Source organism: Caretta caretta, chromosome 25 (assembly GCF_965140235.1).
Source record: "Caretta caretta isolate rCarCar2 chromosome 25, rCarCar1.hap1, whole genome shotgun sequence".
Lineage (NCBI taxonomy): Eukaryota > Metazoa > Chordata > Testudines > Cheloniidae > Caretta > Caretta caretta.
In genome coordinates this window covers 11,758,230-11,777,553 of record NC_134230.1, presented here as the reverse complement: position 1 = coordinate 11,777,553, position 19,324 = coordinate 11,758,230, and the positions used below count along the sequence as shown (strand labels likewise).

Here is a 19,324-nt window from a genome sequence, read left to right as displayed (position 1 = left end):
CTGCAGGGGGGAAAGTGCAGGCTCTGTGGCATGGGGCCAGGGAGATAGGAAGTGTCAAGAGTCCAGGGAGCATCCCCAAATACCCGCACTTTCACAGTCCCCATCTGCAGGCCAGGTAGCTGGGGCTGTGTGAGTCCTAGACTCTGTTCAGGGAATCTCAGGGCACCCAGCATTGAGCAGGGCAGTATCTGAGTGATGCCATCCCCTCAGGGTGGCTACTATGGGTGGGTACCTGGGACGCTCTCAGCACCCCTCCGGCTGGACTTCCTAGCTGGGAGAATGCGTCCCACGCTCTCCGCCCGGCCCGCCAGCCTTCTGATTGTTGGGGTCGGCTCCTAGCACTCTCACTCTGGGGGGGGAGTGGGGGACTATACTCCTGCTCTCCCTCAGCCCCCTTTATCTGTGGGGTGGGGTCCTCTCCCGTGAATGGGACGTTAACATGATTGCTGCCCCACTGTTCAGAACAGCAGCTGTGAAATCGACCGGGCCAGGCACCAGGCTGTACAGACAAACTGCAACCACCAGGCCCAGGCAGTAGTTGGGAACAGGGAACTTACCGGCCAGCCCCAGCGTGGCCACATGTTGAAGCGGGCCCTGGTTTAGCGGAGGAGAGAGGCCTGGGTTTAGCGGCCGTCCGCCCTCCCGCCTAAACCGCAGGCCGATCCTAGAGCCTGTGGCTTCCGGCTCCAATCGGGTCAAAGCAGCAGCTACTGGTTCTAATGGAACCGGCCTGTGCTCAGGCTTGTCTTGCTGTTCCCTTGAGCTCTGTGTCCACCTCTTGGCTCTGATCTTCTACTGACACTGGAAGCTCTTTGGGGCAGGGACTCTCTCTGTTCTGTGTGTGTGCGGGGGGGTGGGGGCGGCTAGGCGACCGCAGTACAGGTAATAACCCTACTCATAACAATGCCGGCTTGGCAGCTCTTGCATGAAAACCCAAATCACCCGATCAAAGCAAATCACCTCCCTGGTGGCAGGGGGCCTGACTCCAGCCCCCCAGGCTTTGTGTGGGGGGGACATTGGTTCAGGGGGCTGAATTCCCCCTGCCTGGAGCGGTGCACAGAGCAGTGGGGAGCTGTGCTGGGCAGCGGGTTCAAGCAGACTGAAGGAGGGGAGTCTTGGGCCAAACCAGTTCAAAGAGGACGAGGGAGCTATGTGGAGTTCTGCTTTCCCAGGCCGGGGCGAGGGGGAGCAGTGGGGGGGAAGGGACTTTGCTTTCCCAAGCCCAGGGGGGGCAGTGGGGGGGTTCTGCTTTCCCAGGCCGGGGCGAGGGGGAGCAGTGTGTGTGTGGGTTCTGCTTTCGCAGGCCGGGGGGAACAGTGGAGGGGTTCTGCTTTCCCAGACCGGGGCGAGGGCGAGCAGTGGGGGCGGGCTTTGCTTTCCCAGACTAGGGGGGAGCAGTGGGGGGGGGTTTCTGCTTTCCCAGGCCAGGGCGAGGGGGAGCAGCGGGGGCGGGTTTTGCTTTCCCAGGCCAGGGGGGAACAGTGGGGGGGGGGTTTCTGCTTTCCCAGGCCAGGGCGAGGGGGAGCAGTGGGGATGGACTTTGCTTTCCTAGGCCAGGTGGGGAGCAATGGGGGGGGGGTTCTGCTTTCCCAGGCCGGGGCGAGGGGGAGCAGTGGGGGGGAAGGGGCTTTGCTTTCTCAGGCCAGGGGGGGAGCAGTGGGGGGGTTCTGCTTTCCCAGGCCGGGGGGGGAGCAGTGAGAGGGGGTTCTGCTTTCCCAGGCCAGGGCGAAGGGGGAGCAGTGGGGGGGCCCTCTGCTTTCCCAGGCCAGGCCGGGGGGGGGGAGCAGCACCCCCCGTAATGGCCCCGGTCGGGCAGGTGCGCGGCGCGGCGCCTCCTCCCAGGCCCGGGGCTGGGACTTGCCTGCGCTCCCTGGCCCGCTCACCTGCGGGGAGCCGGGCGGCCCAATCAGGTGCGCGCATGGGAGGGCCCGGCCCGGGCTGCAAAACCCCCACGACGCCTGGTTCTTTTTCCGCCCGCGCTTCCTGCTCCGGGGCTCCGGGCGCCGTGCGGGAGCCTCCCCTGCGCCCTCTGCCCGGCCCGGGCCCCGAGCCGGCGGCGAGATGGCCCTGCGGCCCCCGCTGCGGGGCGCCAAGCCCAAGCCCAGCCTCCCCCCCCACTACTACGAGGGCTTCCTGGAGAAGAAGGGGCCACAGGACAAGGTAGGGCCCCCCCCCCCCTCCGGGCTGGGACCGGGGCTGTGGTCGGCCGGGGCTTGGGCAGGGTCAGGCTCTGAGTTGCCAAGGGCTGAGCCATGGCCTTGAAGCCTCTGGTGTCGTCTTTCCCCCCACCCTAACCCCTGGCCCGCTCTGCCACACCAGCGCCCTGGCGCGGAGAGATCCGGGCAAGGAGCCAGCTCAGGGTGAAAGAAGCTAGAGCCCCCCCTCCCGAAGTGGCCCCGATCCCAAAGCCCAGGATCAGGCTCTCCAGGACTTTGCAGCGAGTCGGACTCTAAACCACAAGCCAGGGCTGAACTTTGCAGGCAGGACTGGATCTGCCAGGTGCCTCCCCGCAAGCTCTGGGTGCTCAGATACCCTGGGGACAGGTCTCCTAGAATCGCCTGCCGTGGCTGGATCGGGCTTGCCTAGGTATGCCGTTGTTCCGGCATAACGATTACCCTTTAAATCCACTTCCTACCTTAATCTGAATTCACTTTCAGGTGTAGATGATAGATGGGCAGAAGCCAAATGCAAACTCGCAAAGCCAGATGTTACTGGCAGCCCCCATTTTCCTGACAAGCTAGGGCAACCACAGGCTTTGGGGTACGTGAAATCCTGTTTGGACTTGAGCCTGTTTCGCTTGTCTAGACAAGAAAGTTGCACTGCTTTAACCTAAGGTGTGGCTTTAAACCAGTGCACTGCGTAGTGTGAACCCACTTATTTCAGTTTAGCTCAAGCCGGTTTCTAATCGACTTTTGCTAAACCGAAATCTGCTTGGTTTAACCGGCACTCAGGGCGTCCACACAGCCTCTGGCCCCGGTTTAAATTCACCCTTTGAGTTAAACCAATGCAGCTTTCTCACGAAGACCGGCTCTTAGAAACAGCAGCCCCTGAGCACTGCAGCTAGCCCCAGTGTTAGGGTAATCCAAGCGGCAATGGCTGGGAAATCCTGGAGTACGTGTGTAAAAGGGAGCGCAGGGCCCAGTGGCGGGGGGTGGTGGGCTGTTGGACAGGCGATACTTCCTCCAGCTCTGTGGAAGTGCGTTATCTGGTCTGCCTGGTGAAGGCTTCCTGTGCTCGCGGGTGTCTGTTCCATCGCAAACCCTCCTCTTGCCAAAGCTGAGCCCCCTGTCACTTTCTACCACGTGGTTTGCCTGGGTCATTCTTTTTGGTGGTCATTGGACGAAGTATGAGCCTGATCCTCGAGACGCGGATTGATGTAGCCGGGCCCTTAAGTGCTGGGCACCAGTCTGACAGGCCGAGAGGTGGCAATTCTCTTTCCGAACACTGCAAACGATCCGCCACTGAACCACACTTGGACATTTAAATACGTTTGCCTGGGCTCCATTTGTTAACCTGGCTGCATTTATGGCCCCTAAACATTCCTGCCGTCTAGATTTCTGAGCACAGCTCTTTCTGGCATGGAGATAAGACGCTGTCGCGTTCACACCCTATACCTAATGGGAATGGAGGCGCCCCTCCAGGTAGGGGACAGACACCACGCCATGTGACGTGCAGGCTGTTTGTCCCAGATGACGTCTTTCACCAGCTTGCTGGCATGGGATAAGGACGTCTCAGCAGGCAGTGTCATCCTCTCGGGATGGCTGAAAAGATCTGGGGTCTCTTTAAAAGCCTGGAGAATTCTAGACCCTCAGAGTGTGGGAGTGAGATGCGATGAGCGGCATTATCCCGTTAGTATGGGGATGGGTAGTGACCCTATACGCGACCCGTAGGAATAACCTTTGAACTGTACACTGCACTCGCTCGGCTCCTTTCCAGCCCTACATCTTGGGGTGGTTTACAAAGGTGGGTGAGGAGCATCAGCTCCATATTAGAGATGGGGAAACTGAGGCACAAAGCGGGGCACCGACTTGCCCAAGGTCACCCAGTGAGTCCGTGGCAGAACCAGGATCAGAACCCAGATCTCCTGACTCCCAGGCCCGTCCTCTTGCTGTTAAACCCGGGACTTCAAACTCACGTCAAGCACAACTTCCGCTTGTGCATAGCCACACGTGAGCGTGCCATCCCCGGTTTGTGTGACCGTGACGTGGCTGCACTCGTGTGATGCTGACGTACGCGTGGCCTTGACACGTACCCACCTACGTGTGGGGCTGCTCTATCTGGTGAGCGTGAGATGCCGGCACCCTTCTGTGACACTGACAGCCCAAGGGCAGGAGCATGATCTTGGCACATGCATGCCCATGGCTGTGGGTGAATTTGGCACATTGGGGCCCATCGGGGCCAGTGCAGCGCTGGTGGCAGGGGCGGGCAACGGGGGCAGAGGCTGCAGAACCTTTATTGTGGGTCACAACACTTCGCTGTTGATGGCGAACAGGGAACAGTGATGGCCTTTGATTTCTGAGCCCTCCCAACCAGCCCACGCATGATGATGTCTGGGCTCTGCCCTCCCCCACGGGCCTTTGGCAGCTGATTCTGACTTGGGGCTGCCATGTCAGGCCGGGCCAGCATCAGCCTGCGCCGAGAATCGGCCCTTTCTCCTAGGCTCTGCCCTCGCAGGACCCCACCAGGCTGCCCCTGTTCCGGGGCTCCCACACGGCTGGAGAAAAACACACGACAACGCGTCGTTCGGCGGCTGAGGGAAGCCAAAGCAGCCCCCTCCGAGACCAATCCTCTGCTCCGGCATGGCGGGCGCGGGGATGCTGGCCTGGCTGGACCAGCTGCCCCGGCAGGGCAGAGTCCACCGTGCAGAGATGGAACTAGGCTGCAGGGAGAGGGGGTGGGCACTGTCATTCCATAGACACCCCCCCTCCCCCCAAAGAGCTGATTCGCTGTCCCCCCCTACGTAACATCCCGGGAACATTCCGCTGCAGGTTCCTGGCCATGCCAGGTTTAGCACAGGGCTAGGGCATTGTTGGGGGGCAGGTATCTGCACAGTGCATGCTCACTAGGGGCCTCCCTCCCCTGGGCTGGCCCCCTCTGGTCCCAGCCTCCAATGCCCCTTTGCTCTGTCTTTGCAGGGGTATAAGAAATACTGGACAGGCCTGCAGGGGCTCACGCTGTATTTCTACAACACCAACCGAGACGTGCAGGTACGCAAAAGCCGCCCCACGGAGGAGCCGCTCTGTGGCACTCCCCGGTCAGACCTGGGAAAGCCTCATGGGGGGGCTCTGTCTCCTCGAGGTCTGATCCTGGCAGGTGCCCAGCCACTGGGAGCTGAGGGTGCTCAGCACCTCTCTGGATCAGGATCTCCTATCTCAACTCTCCTGGTGGCCTCCAACCCTGGCTGGGGGACATCCTTCCTGGGGACGCTCGGCTTGCTGGGGGTCTGCCATGCCCATGTGGGTGGCGAGGGCCTCGATCCCTCCGACCTGGGAAAGAGTCCCTTCTCCCCCCCCCCCACCCGCCCATGGGGATGGCCGTTCCCTAGAGCCACCATTAAGGGTGAGAGGCTTGCTTAGCCTGCGCGGCCATGGGCCTGGTGGCTGGGGAGCCAATTGGTGCCCACGGCAGGGGTGGGTTTGGTGACGTGGGCACCAGTCCACTGAGACCCAGCCGACTCCTGTCAGCCATGCTTCTGAGCAGGGCTGGATTTGAACCAGCAACCCAGAAGTGTTCACACACCCGCATCCCAGAGAAGAGGTGGGGGGCAGCCAGCCAGGCAGGGCTCCCTAGCGGGCATCTCTCTGCCCTGACTTCCTAGGGCCCTGCTCTGGGTTGCAGGAGTGGGGCTGGCTGATTTTCCCCCGCACTGATCTGTGCTTCGCCCTCCACAGTACGTGGAGAAGATCGACCTGGACAACTTCGTGTCCCTGACCGACAGCTACCTCCGGAGCGGCCCCCAGGCCAGCAACGAGGGGGTGGGGCTCAGCCTGAAGCTGAGGGGGCAGGAAGTGAAGTTAAAGGTACGTTTGCCCTGCATGGCCTCTGCCTCCCTCACCCCCGCGCTCTGGGTTTTACCCCAGTAACGTGTGTTTCCCTTGCAGGCTGAGAGCCTGGAGGCTCGGGAGATGTGGAAGGGTTTCATCTTCACCATGGTGGAGGTAACGCGCCTGGCTGATGTTGGAATGAGAAATCCGTCCTCCTTGCCTGCCCTCCCTTTGGCCCCCTCCACCCGACCCAGCCCTTGCACCCCCATGTGCTCACCCCTGCCCCACACAACCCACCCCACACCTCCGCTCACTCTGTGTACTCTGTGTACACGCATGCTCGCTCCTGTCCGCCCCTGCTCACCCTAGATACACTCACCTGTGCCCGCCTCCCGCCAACCCTGCGCGTGCAGACACAGCCCTGCCCTCTCTCCTGCCCCCCGTCTCTCCCCCAGGTATCCCGTGCGGCGAGAGCTCGTCTTTGAGAGCCCTTGTCCAGGCTTGAATCCGTGTTTCTTGACAACCCTGTCGGGGCAGGTCTCCGTTGGGTGCTCTGGGCCCACCCTGGGCTCCCCTCCCAGCGGTTCCCAGCCCCGTTGTCCCATGTCGGATTCAGCCCCAGGAAGCCCTTCGTGAGGAGCCTGCCCCCTGCTGGTCAGAGTCCAGGGCTGGCAGGTGGGAGCCGCGTTGGCGCCTCCTGCTGGCTGATTCCTGGGCCGCACAGAGGGTGGGTGGGAGGACTCCCGGGCCAGGGATGGGAGCAGCACTGAGGTCCTGAGAGGGAGGTGTCAGTGGAAGCCCCTGTCTGGTCTGTAGCCCGTTGCAGGGCAGACTCAGTGTGTCGTCCCTGTCCCTGCAGATGCAAGTCCCCTCCAACCTGACGTTGCTGCCCGGCCACATCTACATGATGTCCGAAGCCCTCTCCAAAGAGCAGGAGCGACGGGCCCAGCTGAGCCAACGCCGCAGCACGAGCTCCCTCCACTACGAGTTGATGATGGAGGAGGAGATGCCGGCGTGAGTGGGGCCTGGGCCGGAGGGAGAGCCTAGTGCGCGGTGGGCCAGTGCCTCCATCCTGCCACGTCGGGCCAGGCCACTGGTCCAGCCTGTCTGGCGTCCCCCGGCCCGTGTCGGGCCAGCTCAGGCCACTAGTCCAGCCTGTCTGGCGTCTTCCCCTCCTGCCGCACCACTGACCCATCAGTACCGGTATCCCGCTGAAGGTCCGTCTGGTTCAGCATCCTGCCTTGCAAGTGGCCAGCCCCTGGCGCCTCCCCCGGAAGCAAGCCCTTCGCCCCGGCCCATGCCAACCGACGGCCTCCTTGCCCAGGGCCTCCCGCCCTCTCAGTGCTCTGGATCAGGAGAGCCGCCTGGCCCCTGTTACCGTAGCTGCCCACGCTGGTGCCAGCCCACGCTGGGGAACTGAGCAGTAGGGGGGCTTGCAGCTCACAGTCTCCCCCATCCTGATGGTCTCGGAGCTGCAATAGCCCAGAGGCTCTGGGTCACGGGCCAGCGGCTCTGGGGGGTTGGAGAGTCCCAGGTTGCCCAGGGAAGGCCTGGTGCGGTAACTGGGTCCTGTCCTTGCAGCTGCTATTTCAAGGTTTCCAGGACAGAGGCCCGGGTCCTGCTGGAGAGGAACCTGGACTGCGGCAACATGCTGCTGCGTCCAGGGGGCGACGGGAAGAGCATCTCGGTGACCACGTGTCAGATGCTGAACGGGTGAGAAGGCGGGGGATGGTCGGGGGCTTCCTGCTGGGGGGACGGGCCCAGGGCTGGAAGGGGGCAGGTCTGACACTAGCCTGCACATGGGGCGGAGTGTGAATCCTGGCACTAGTGTGTGTGTGCGTGTGTGTGTGTTTGAGGGGGGAATCCCAGTGCACGGGGTTGGGAATGTGAATCCTGGCACTAGTGTGTGGGGGGGGGAGGGGTGACCCCAGTGCACGGGGTTGGGAATGTGAATCCTGACACTAGTGTGTGTGGGGGGGAGGGGTGACCCCAGTGCACACAGGGCTGGGAGTGTGAATCCTGACACTAGTGTGTGTGTGTGTGGGGGGGTGACCCCAGTGCACACAGGGCTGGGAGTGTGAATCCTGGCACGAGTGTGTGCATGTGTGTGTGAGGGGGGAATCCCAGTGCACACAGGGCTGGGAGTGTGAATCCTGGCACTAGTGTTGAGAGGGGAATCCCAGTGCACGGGCTGTGATCACAAGCGGTGTGAGGGTCGGGTTGTGCAATCTCCCCGTCCTTCTCTTGCAGCACCCCAGTTGTGAAGCACTACAAAGTGAGCCGTGCGGGACAGCAATATGTCGTTGAGGTTGATCGGCCGGTGAGTGGGCCAGTTCTGCATCCCCACCTTATGCAAAGACTGGGCCCCGGGTCTGGGCCCCAGGGGGAACAAACGGCTCCTGGAAGCACAGCCACCAAGGAACGTCATGGTGATAGCAGGCATAGAAGCCAGGCCTTGATCACTTACGCTACAGGAGAATCTCTGTAAGCTCTATAGGGCCTAGGACACACACACACACAGCTAAGCAGTTCCAGGCAGCAGTGCCCAGCTGTGCTCTCCCATTTATCCCTGTATCATGAACCAATGATGTGGCCAAAAAGCCACAGGTGTAGAAATAAGAATAACCTCGACTGTTACACCAGCTAGGATAACCGTACCCGGGGCTGGCAACCCTCATGCTGCAGGGCACATGCTGACTGCCAGCTGGGGGTGTCAGCTAGGAGCAGAGAGCCCTGCAGGCCGGGAGCGTCACCCGCAGGCTGCTAGGCTGGGAGCAGGATCCCTGAGGGGGTTGTGCAAAGCCTGGTCAGCCCCTCGGTGGCAGGGGCCTGAGGGTGGCCAAAAGCCGAGGTTAACAGGATTTCCCACCCTGCCCCAGCACCGCTGCTCCTCCCTGGCTGATGTGGTGGAGTACTTCGTCTCCAACACCAAGAAGACCCTGGTGCCCTTGAGCCTGGATGAGGATTACGCTGAGAAGTTAGGTGGGTTCCCCCGTTTCGAGGGCTCCGGGTGCAAATTCTGGGCAGGGGGGCTGGGTTTGCATGGGTGGGTGAGCCAGGGCCAGTGCATGCCGGGGGGCACAGGTATGGGTGTGTGGCAGATACCTCTGGGGAGGGGCACCTGTGTGTGTGTGTGGCGGGGGGGGGGGCAGGGCGCACATGGGGGAGGATGCATATACATTAGATGGCTAAGTGGGGGTGGGCAATGGGGCCTGGGTGAAAGGGGTGGGGCAGGGTGGGCCCAGGGGGGCACATGCATTAGCAGTGTGTGTCTGGGAGAGGGTGCCTGGACTTGGGAGGGGTGGGGGTGGGCAGAGGGCACATGGGATGGTAGGGCAGGGACGGAGAGGACCTGACTGCTGGGGATTCCCTCCCCCCCCACCCAGCCACCTCTCCACCCGGTCCCTTCTGCCCCCTGCCCTTACAGGGCTGCCCAGCGTCCCCCACCAGCCCCATGCTCCCCCGTGGTCAGACTCCCTCCCCTGCCAGCCCCCATAGCTCTGACCCCTCTCTTTGTGGTGTGTTTTGCAGAGTTTGTGGAGACTGATAAGGAGAACGGAGAGAGTGTCTGGGAAACATCCATGCCCCCCTGCCCAAAGCCCCTCAAAGGTGAATGTGCCCAGCCTGCTCCAGGCACCTGCTACTGGCTGCAGCTCAGGGGCCCTGGCTTGTTCCTCCAGGGCTCGGGGCTGTTCGGTTGTGAAGAATATGCACGCCAGGCCCCACAGACCTCCCATGGCCTGGCCGCAACACAGCTCTGGAGAGCTGGCACAGGGCGCCTGCAAGCTTCCCCCCCGACAGCAGTGCCCTGCCCCTGCCGGCTGGGACTCCAGCGCTGTGAGCTCCCCCCCCTAGCAGTGCCCTGATGTCTAGTGGCACCATTTTGATGTGGCATTTGACCTGTCTGGTGTGCTCATCACACACGATCGCATCCCCCACGATACCCTGCCCCCAGCCCAAGCTGAATCAGAGTGCTCCGGCCTGGCCTGCTCTCCCAGAGCCCTGTATTTTAGGGTCTGCATTTCTCCACTGCGTGCCAGCCAGTGCCCCTTACCTAACCCTGTGCCCATCTGGTTCCCCAGCCGGTGCCAAAGTGGAGGCAATGATTCCACCCACCTCCAGACAAAGTCCTCTGTCGAAGCCCCTTCCCACGCCTCCAGCGTCTGAGGAGGATCAAGAAGAGACCTACGTGAATGATGAAGGTGAGCTGGGGTCTGGGGAGATTGTGTCCTAGCTGGGTAAAATCTTGCTCCCCATCCTGGCGGGTGAATGAAATAACGCTGGCCTCATCACTGAGTCTGGCTGGTGCGGTTCTTCAGGGGAATCTCTGGTGCCGCGTGGAAGGGCACGATCCCCTCCCGAGGAGGGACAGGCTGGGGCCGGGAAGCGGGAATGGGACCTGGTACTGGAGAAGTCTCCTGGGGAAACCCCAGACTGCGATCCCAGCTCAGGCTCCCCCCTCCCTCCCCTTCTCTCATGCAATTGTGTTTTTTTTCAGATGTGGCAGCCATCAAGGGAACAAAGCCAAAGCCAGCCTGCCGTGAGTAAACTGGCTATTGTGCCCGACCTTTCAGAACGGAGATAGTGTGTCGAACACAAGAGGCCACGTTGCTACAGAAGATCTATCCCCTGCCCCGCCCCCCACGCCTGGGCTTTGCACTCCCCTTTTCCCCACGGCTGCCCTTGGGGCAGGAAAATGCTCTGGCCACATGCAGAATCTGTTGCCCCAGACCAGCGATACAACTGGGAGATGCAGCACCCCTGGGAGCTCAGAGGAGGGTGAAAGGAGCCAGCCCCACTGGGGGATGCTGGGGGCTGTTGGGGCAGAGCAGTGGATCTAAGTGGCCTCCCAGAGATCAGGGACAGAAAAGGCTTTTGGACCCTCCAGTCCATGGCTGCCAAGGTGGGATGGGTCATGTCTAGTGCTCCCATCACTTCCCCTGGGAGACCGGTCCCCAGGTGGCTAGTGTAGGAGAAGGGGCTGCTCTCTGACGGTCACTGGCGAAGGGGGAGGAATCCCAGTGAAAAGAGAGGAGGGAAACCTACGGGGCACAAAGGGAGAGGTGAAAGGACCAGCAGAGGCAGCCTGGCACGACCAGGGCGTGGGTGGTTTGGCCTAGCGGGTAGGACCAGGAGTCAGGCCTAGTGGTTGGAGCAGAAGCAGGGCCTGGTGGTTGGTGTGGGAGCCAGGGTCAGGCTAGGGAGCGGAGCTGGAGCTGGAAACCAGGAGTCAGGCCTCAGGTCGGCGCCAGGGGAAAGCCAGGAATCCGAGTCGGAGCCTGAAGCAGGGAACGAGAGCGGGGTTGGTGGCGGCGACAGGCCGGGTGCTGCCGGCTGGCACAAGCCACTTCCTGGAATTTCCTCCATGCTGACCTAGCGTGCCTGGGCCAGTCTGAGGTTCTGGGGCGGGGGGGGGCTGCCAATTGGGTCTCCCTGGGCGGGGTGCTTAGTCCCCCAGGGTTCAGAGTGTGAGGATGCAGCTCAGCGTGGGTGGCAGCTGAGCCGGGTTCTAGTCCTCTGGATCCCTCCCCAGCCTGGCTGGGGACTTGACGGGACAAGCGATGCTACGTGACCTGGGACTGCTGGAAACCGCATTCTAGCTGCCCAGACCCAGAGCCACAAAGGCCTTTAGGTGCCTGACTCCCGCTGAAATGAGTTGCTGGACTGGGAGTTCGGTGGCTGTCACAGTGGGAGGGCACAGATCGGGAGGGTGGCTGGGTTGGGATGGGCAGAGGAGGGAGAGGAGCTGGGTGGGTGGCCCCCATCCTGCCAAGGATGCTGACCCCATAGCCCAGCTTTGAGCGGCCCAGGGCCACCCCTGAGTTTGACTCCAGCTCCAAACGCTCCCAGTGCTCAGAAGTGACGGGACAGACGTGGGTTCCGCATCCGGCGGCAGGGACAAGCTCTGGGGTGGGGGGTTAGGGTGGGGGGATGTGCTGGGAGGAGCCAGGGGACTGAGCGTCTTCACTTTTGTTTTCAGCCACGGTGGGCCCCGTGAAGGTGATTTGGGAGAGGGGCGGCCAGACCAAGGCGCCGCCTGTACCACCCAGCAAGCCAGGTACAGCCATTGCCAGCTGATTCGGTGCCCACCCCTGTTCTCCCCCCAGGGCTCTCTGCTCTAACCACCCCCCTTTCCCATCGCGATTGCCAGAGCTCGTGCCCGAGCCCTCGGCTGGCCACTGAGGATGCCCCTAGGGCAGTGAGGGGTGCAGGTTCCCATGGGATAAGCCCAGTTTGTCCCAGTCACTTGGGGCCTGACCTGGCACTGCTCAGCCCCCGGGAGCCACTCGATTTGCTCCCTCCCCCGGCCCCACTGGCCCATGCAGGAGCAGAGAACCACCCCCCCTCCCCGCCTGTGCGGCTGGCTATCACACCTCGAGGTCTAAGCAACCCTGAGCCCTGCTAGCCCCATTGCAAAGCCCATTCTGCCACCATCTGTCACGGAGTCCCTGGGCGATGCTCTGGAACTGCTCCCCATGAAGTCAGTCAGGACTCTGGGGTAGTCGCCTTTCTGTGAGCAGCCTGTCTTCAGGACACACAGCTCACCCGGCTTCCACCTTCCTGGGTCTGACCTCGGAGCATTCAGCATCCTCTGCCTCTCCGTGTGCTTCCCCCAGCGAGTCCGCTCAGGCGGGGCTCCTGGGGAAGCCAGAGGGTCCTGCACCCCAACTTCGCAGTCAGACGTGACTCTCAGCCAGCCAGTAAAACAGAAGGTTTATTAGACGACAGGAACATGGTCTAAAACAGAGCTTGCAGGTGCAGAGAACGGGACCCCTCAGCTGGGTCCATTTTGGGGGGCAGTGAGCCAGACAACCACGTCTGCACTTCACTCCATGTCCCAGCCAGCCCCAAACTGAAACTCCCCTCCAGCCCCTCCTCCTCTGGGCTTTGTTCCTTTTCCGGGCCAGGTGGTCACCTGATTCCTTTGTTCTCCAACCCTTTAGCTCTCACCTTGCAGGGGGAAGGGCCCAGGCCATCAGTTGCCAGGAAACAGGGTGTCGGCCATTCTCTGTGTCCAGACCCCTGCACACACCTGCCCTCTAGGGCTCTGCAATGATCATACATGCTTACCCCACCCCCTAGATACTTAAGAACTGCCTAGGGGAAACTGAGGCACCCCCACACTATTCAGAGGAAACATTAAGAACAGTCCCACTTCGTCACATCTCTCCCCCCTTTGAGATCGAACTGAGCGGGGTCACTTTAGCCGGTGACCTGGGGAAGTTCGAAGCCACCAACGTTCCCATGGATGCCCCAGCATCTCTCCCATTCCTTGGTAGGAGTTACACCAGGCCCTTCCATTTTCACACCCTCCCTTAGGTCAGGGGTGGTCGATAGCACTCGCAGGCCGCATGTGGGAAGGTTTATGCAGCCCATGCCCTTTGGCCACCCCAAGAATGTCTCCCCATTGACCATCACCTTCTGCTCCCACTGGAGGTCCGAGGAGCCTGGCCCCAGGAAACTCCACACAGACATATAGGTTGGGGTCAGGAGTGGGAGCCTGTCCACATCCCCAACCATCTGGCTGACGGAGTCTGTGGCCTTGGGACCCAGCAAGGGAGCTAGACACCGGGGCTTTTCCGCAGGGTCCCCCTGGTTCAAATCGTCAGCCTGCTCAAAGGCAGTGAGGTGGGCATCCACACACCCCCCCCTCCTTAACCAGGGGCAGCAATTTAGTCTCGAGGTTCCCTGCGGAACTGGCCCCCCGGGATCTATCCCCACTCACCCCGGGGAGGTCCCCTAGGCCTCTCCGCCCCACCACCGCCAGTTCATGCTGCTGCTGCTTCTGCAGCTCTTTCTCGGGCTCTCGCTGTCTCCCACGGTCCTCTTGCTCTCTCAGACTCAGCTCCAATCCCGTCCGTCTCGATCCCCCGATGGGGAACCCGATCGTGAAGACCCTCGTCTGGTCGGGGACAGGAGTCTTGGCGATGCCTGGCTACTACTCCAGCTGCTCCCAGATCCTGCTATAGCCCCAGTTGGGGTCAGGAATCTGTTCCTTAGAGCAGTCATCCTCCTCCAGCTGCACGATTAACTCTGCTTTGGTGAACTTTCCAACGCTCAACCCTCTCTTTTTGCACAGGGTTACAATGTCCTTCTTAAGGAGAAGGTGACAGGCCATCACTCCGCTCCTCCCAAGTTGTTGTGGACTCACAGGCCCGTGTGTTCTCAGCTCCCCACGGTTTCCAGGGAGAACCCCTAGTGTGCCAGCCCTTCTCGAGGTCACCACCTCTTTGCCAGGGTCGAGCTGCAGACTCCTCCGCCCCTGAGACTGCTCACTGCAGTCCCCAGGGTGACCCCATTACTGCACAGTCCTTCTCGCTGGTCACACACTCCCAGGGGTTAACCGCCCCCCGAAACCGCTCCTTTCTGAGCCTTCAGCAGGCCTGGTCCTCGGCAATCCCCCTTCGTGTTACTGCTCCCCAGTCACTTACTGCAGGAAGCGCCATCCACGGGGTGCAGTACATCCCACCGCTGCCACCAGTTGTCACGGAGTCCCTGGGCGATGCTCTGGAACTGCTCCCCATGAAGTCAGTCAGGACTCTGGGGTAGTCGCCTTTCTGTGAGCAGCCTGTCTTCAGGACACACAGCTCACCCGGCTTCCACCTTCCTGGGTCTGACCTCGGAGCATTCAGCATCCTCTGCCTCTCCGTGTGCTTCCCCCAGCGAGTCCGCTCAGGCGGGGCTCCTGGGGAAGCCAGAGGGTCCTGCACCCCAACTTCGCAGTCAGACGTGACTCTCAGCCAGCCAGTAAAACAGAAGGTTTATTAGACGACAGGAACATGGTCTAAAACAGAGCTTGCAGGTGCAGAGAACGGGACCCCTCAGCTGGGTCCATTTTGGGGGGCAGTGAGCCAGACAACCACGTCTGCACTTCACTCCATGTCCCAGCCAGCCCCAAACTGAAACTCCCCTCCAGCCCCTCCTCCTCTGGGCTTTGTTCCTTTCCCGGGCCAGGTGGTCACCTGATTCCTTTGTTCTCCAACCCTTTAGCTCTCACCTTGCAGGGGGGAAGGGCCCAGGCCATCAGTTGCCAGGAAACAGGGTGTCGGCCATTCTCTGTGTCCAGACCCCTGCACACACCTGCCCTCTAGGGCTCTGCAATGATCATACATGCTTACCCCACCCCCTAGATACTTAAGAACTGCCTAGGGGAAACTGAGGCACCCCCACACTATTCAGAGGAAACATTAAGAACAGTCCCACTTCGTCACATCATCTCCCTCTGCCCCGCTTGGCCAGGTCAGTGGGGCTGGGGAAGCTCAGCCCCGTAGGGAGCAGGGTGGGCGCAGCAGAGGGTGTGCGGCTCCAGTGAGGGGGTCGGGGGGATGTGCCAGAATGGAGATAAAGGGGGAGCTGTCCCGAGTCCCTAGGGTGTTTTTCATTTGACCCTGTTGGGTTGGGACCCCAGCGTCCAGGAGCCCCATACAGCTGCAGGTTGGGCAATGCTGTCTGGACTGCGACCTTACCTCCAGCAGAGTGGGTAGTAACCCTGAGTGCTTCTCCAGCACTTCCTGTCTGTAGATCATAGAATCTCAGGGTTGGAAGGGACCTCAGGAAGTCATCTAGTCCAACCCCCTGCTCAAAGCAGGACCAATCCCCAATTTTTGCCCCAGATTCCTAAATGGCCCCCTCAAGGATTGAACTCACAACCCCTGGGTTTAGCAGGCCAATGCTCAAACCACTGAGCTATCCCTCCCCATCTCCACAAACACAGCCACGTGGTACAGAGCGGGAAACTGAGGCACGGAAAAGGGACGTGACTTGCCCAGGGCATCAGGTGTAGCGTCCAGGTTCGCCATCCCCCACAATGCACTGCAGGATTCCCCCAGGGCTACCCATGCAAGCAGGTCCCAGGCTACCCTCTGGGCTGAGTGCTGGGAAGGATCTCTGGCCTGGGAGGTGGAGCGGGATGGGGCAAGAGGAGAGGACGCGGGCTCCTGTGCTCTGTTGACCAGCTCTGCACTCTCCATACCCAGCCGCTAAAGGCCAGTATATGAGGACACCCAGCAGCGCCCTCAACCTACGGCAACATGGTAGCAGCCAGGCCTCCCGCCAGGCCACGTCGTGGGTCGGAGACCTCCCCACAGGTAAGGGGAGGCCCCCTTGGCACGAGAGGCGGGGCTGCATGTGGCCATTGCCCTTGGCTTTCAGTGGACTGTAGCACTGCTGGTTATTGTGTGGCCAGAGCAGGGGTCTGGGAGCCAGGACTCCTGGGTTGTGGTCCCAGCTTTGGTAGGTGGTGGGGACTAGTGGCTAGCGCTGATGACGGCAAGTCAGGACTCCTGGGTTCTAGTCCCGGCTCCGGAGAGGTTCTGTACCCACCTTCTCTCTCCCCGTAGACATATCAGAGGAGCTGGCGCGGAAGCTACAGGAACGAAGAGCCAACCTGGAGAACTGACCCGCTGCCCTGCACGGATGGCATGGTGGGCGAGGAGGGTTCTGCTGGGAACACAGGGTTCCAGTCCTCCCAGGGAACAAAACCTTGGCCCCAAACCTCTCCTGACTCTTGTGCAGCGTTGATCACATACCCAGGGCCCGGCCCTTCTTCTCTGGCCCTTTCCCAGCACCGTGAGACACTGGTTTGTAGGGCTCGCAGCCCCCCACCTCGCCGACATAGCCTTAGCTCTGGGCCCTTCGGTGGTTTTTCTAGGGGCAAGGCTGCCACCTTGCATTGGGCCCTGGCTGTGCCCTTTCCGTGGCTCAGAGTGGCTGCCCCTAAGCCCGGTGTGATGTGGTCTGTGGGTGCCACGTGCCTGGACAAGCAGCAAGTGCCAAAGGGAGGGAACGATGCCCCATGGGTGGATCTGGGCGCAGCTGTGTGCCCTTGCCACCAGAGAGGAAGCTAATCCAGATCCCGGCAGGCTGCGACTGGCCCTGCTGCAGAGCAAGGGGGTCTCTGCGGGTAACGCCAGAGCACCTTTAATAGCCATGTGATTCCCACAGTCCTAGGAGGGCTGTGGGCAAGGAGCTAATCCCACCCCCAGATCAGGGAGGAAGCCTCAGGGCTTGTGTGCTGCGCTCGGACTCATTTGCCTAGACCAGGCCCTTTGCATGCTGCGGATCAGGCTTAAAAGGTACGGGAGGCGGGGGAGATGGGTGACGCCTTCCTGTGCCCAGGTTTCAGAGTAACAGCCGTGTTGGTCTGTATTTGCAAAAAGAAAAGGAGGACTTGTGGCCCCTTAGCGACTAACCAATTTATTTCAGCATAAGCTTTCGTGAGCTACAGCTCACTTCATCGGATGTGGGCTGTAGCTCACGAAAGCTTATGCTCAAATAAATTGGTTAGTCTCTAAGGTGCCATAAGTACTCCTTTTTTCTTTTTTCCTATGCCCAGTCTGCTTAGGGGTGTTTCACGGTGCGGGGTAAACCAAAGGCAGAGCTGAGGGGCACACCTGTGCCTGGAATGCCAGCGGGGCTGGAAGCTAGAATTGAGGGGCAGTGGCAGGGGGCATCCCAGGGCTAGAATAGCAGGGGGGCTGCAGGTTGGGTTTGAGGGGCATCAGCAAAGCTGTATGTAGGGGGAGCCCAGGGCAGTCCTGAAGTGGGTTGCATTGACAAGAGGTGTGCCTCAGGGCTGCCCTTGGCTAGAGCTCAGGGCTGAGGGCACCGGCCAAGCTGTGAGTGGGGCCCAGGGCTGGTACAGCAGGGAGCTCCAGTTTGGAACTGGGTGTGTTGGCAGGGTGGTGCACGGGAAGGTCTCATGGCCCCTGCCAACACTACCTAGGACTCCAGGGAGCTCCTCAGTCCCTCCCCAACATCTGCACTCATCAATTAGAACAGCAAGACTGGGTCAGACCAACAGACCATCTAGTCCAGTGTCCTGTCTGCCAACAGTGGCCAGTGCCTGATGCTTCGGAGGGAATGAACAGAACAGGGCAGTTATTGAGTGATCCAGTCCCAGCTTCTGGCAGTCAGAGGCTACAGACACCCAGATTATGGTGTTGCATCCCTGACCATCTTGGCTAATCACTGTTGATGGGCCTACCCTCCATGAACGGATCTAATTCCTTTTTGAACCCAGTTATACTTTTGGCCTCCACAACATCCCCTGGCAAGGAGTTCCACAGGTTGACTGCATGTTGTGTGAAGAAATACTTCCTTTTGTTTGCTTTAAACCAGATGCCTATTAATTTCATTGGGTGACCCCTGGTTATTGTGTTATGTGAAGGGGTGAAAATAACACTGCCTTCTATCATATCCTTAGTTGTCTCTTTTCCAAGCTGAAAAGTCCATCTTTTCAATCTCTCCTCCTATGCAAGCTGTTCCATGCCCCTAATCATTTTTGTTGCCCTTCTCTGTACCTTTTCCAATTTCAATATATCTTTTTTGAGATGGGGTGACCAGAAATGCATGCAGTATTCAAGGTGTGGCCGTATCATGGATTTATATTGTGGCATTATGATATTTTCTGTCTCATTATTTATCCCTTTCCTCCTGGTGCCTAACACTGTTTAGCTTTTTTGACTGCCGCTGTACATTAAGCAGATGTTTTCAGACAATGATTCACAATGGCTCCAAGATCTCTTTCTTGAGTGGCAACAGCTCATTTAGATCTTTAATTCTCCTAAGTCCCTCTGGGGAAAAGATCCTACATTCCTCTGAGTATGAATCAGTATTTTTCCAAATGTCAAATTCCCTTTAAAGCCTCAGCCATGAATCATTCCCTCTCCCAGGCACGGGCCTATCCTCAAACCCCCTGCCCTTCTCTCTGATCTGTGCAGGCTGCCTCCCTTCCCTTCCTGCTAACCCCTGCAAGCAGGGGGCCAGACAGACTGGCCTGGCCGGTGCACTGGACTCTTCCAAGCAGTGCCCTGGGCAGCTTGTCTTTGGCACGTGCCATGGTGCGCAATGATGCTAGAGGTGGTGATGCACGGCCCCTCTCAGTCTATCCTGTACATTGCACTTGGTGGTGTGCCTTGAAATCGGCGGTGCTGTGCGGCTGTCCGCCAGCTGAGGGCTGGCTCTCCGGCTGTACGGAGGCCGGTGCTTTTGAAGGGATTTGTACAGTGTTCGATTGTTACCCACTTTGCATACATTGCTAATAAAATCGACCGTTTTCCCTCGACTCACCGGTGCTAGCCCCAGCCTCCTGCAGTCACGGTCACATCCTAACTCCGCACGTCGGCTGGGGAGAGGGGACTGGGTGCAGGGGCTAGAGATGGGGGGTAGGCGGCAGGACTCCTGGCTGTGCCACTACCAGGCTGTGAGACCTTGGGTGAGTCGCTCGTGATTTTTGGGGTGCCCAACTTGAGACAGCTTGGGCCTGGTTTTCAGAGGGTCTGAGAACCCTAAATTCCTGTGGGAGTGGTGGGAGGCTCAGCCCTTTTGAACAGCAGGTG

General features: G+C 60.3%; 1 protein-coding gene across 2 annotated transcripts; it reads left to right on the top strand.

The window, feature by feature from the left end:
• Positions 1-1,937: 1,937 nt before the first annotated feature.
• Positions 1,938-19,050, top strand: STAP2 (signal transducing adaptor family member 2). 2 transcript variants are annotated; one of them, XM_048831240.2, is made up of 14 exons: positions 1,954-2,160; positions 5,136-5,207; positions 5,892-6,020; positions 6,102-6,158; positions 6,844-6,998; positions 7,566-7,697; positions 8,235-8,304; positions 8,864-8,966; positions 9,516-9,593; positions 10,067-10,186; positions 10,483-10,524; positions 11,965-12,042; positions 15,962-16,072; positions 16,325-19,050. In XM_048831240.2, the coding sequence occupies exons 1-14, from the start codon at positions 2,062-2,064 to the stop codon at positions 16,381-16,383; spliced, it is 1,305 nt and encodes a 434-aa protein (XP_048687197.2). In that variant the 5' UTR covers positions 1,954-2,061; the 3' UTR covers positions 16,384-19,050. The 2 variants fall into 2 exon arrangements, with proteins under 2 accessions (XP_074979284.1, XP_048687197.2); XM_075123183.1 differs by lacking the exon at positions 9,516-9,593 and having other exon boundaries at positions 1,938-2,160.
• Positions 19,051-19,324: the final 274 nt, after the last annotated feature.

Excerpts from the sequence above, each read along its gene's own strand:
- STAP2 (XM_048831240.2), top strand. The coding sequence starts at position 2,062 with ATGGCCCTGCGGCCCCCGCTGCGGGGCGCCAAGCCCAAGCCCAGCCTC. Across the intron at positions 8,967-9,515 it reads GGATTACGCTGAGAAGTTAG|AGTTTGTGGAGACTGATAAG; the intron begins GTGGGTTCCCCC and ends TGTGTTTTGCAG. Across the intron at positions 10,525-11,964 it reads AAAGCCAAAGCCAGCCTGCC|CCACGGTGGGCCCCGTGAAG; the intron begins GTGAGTAAACTG and ends TTTTGTTTTCAG.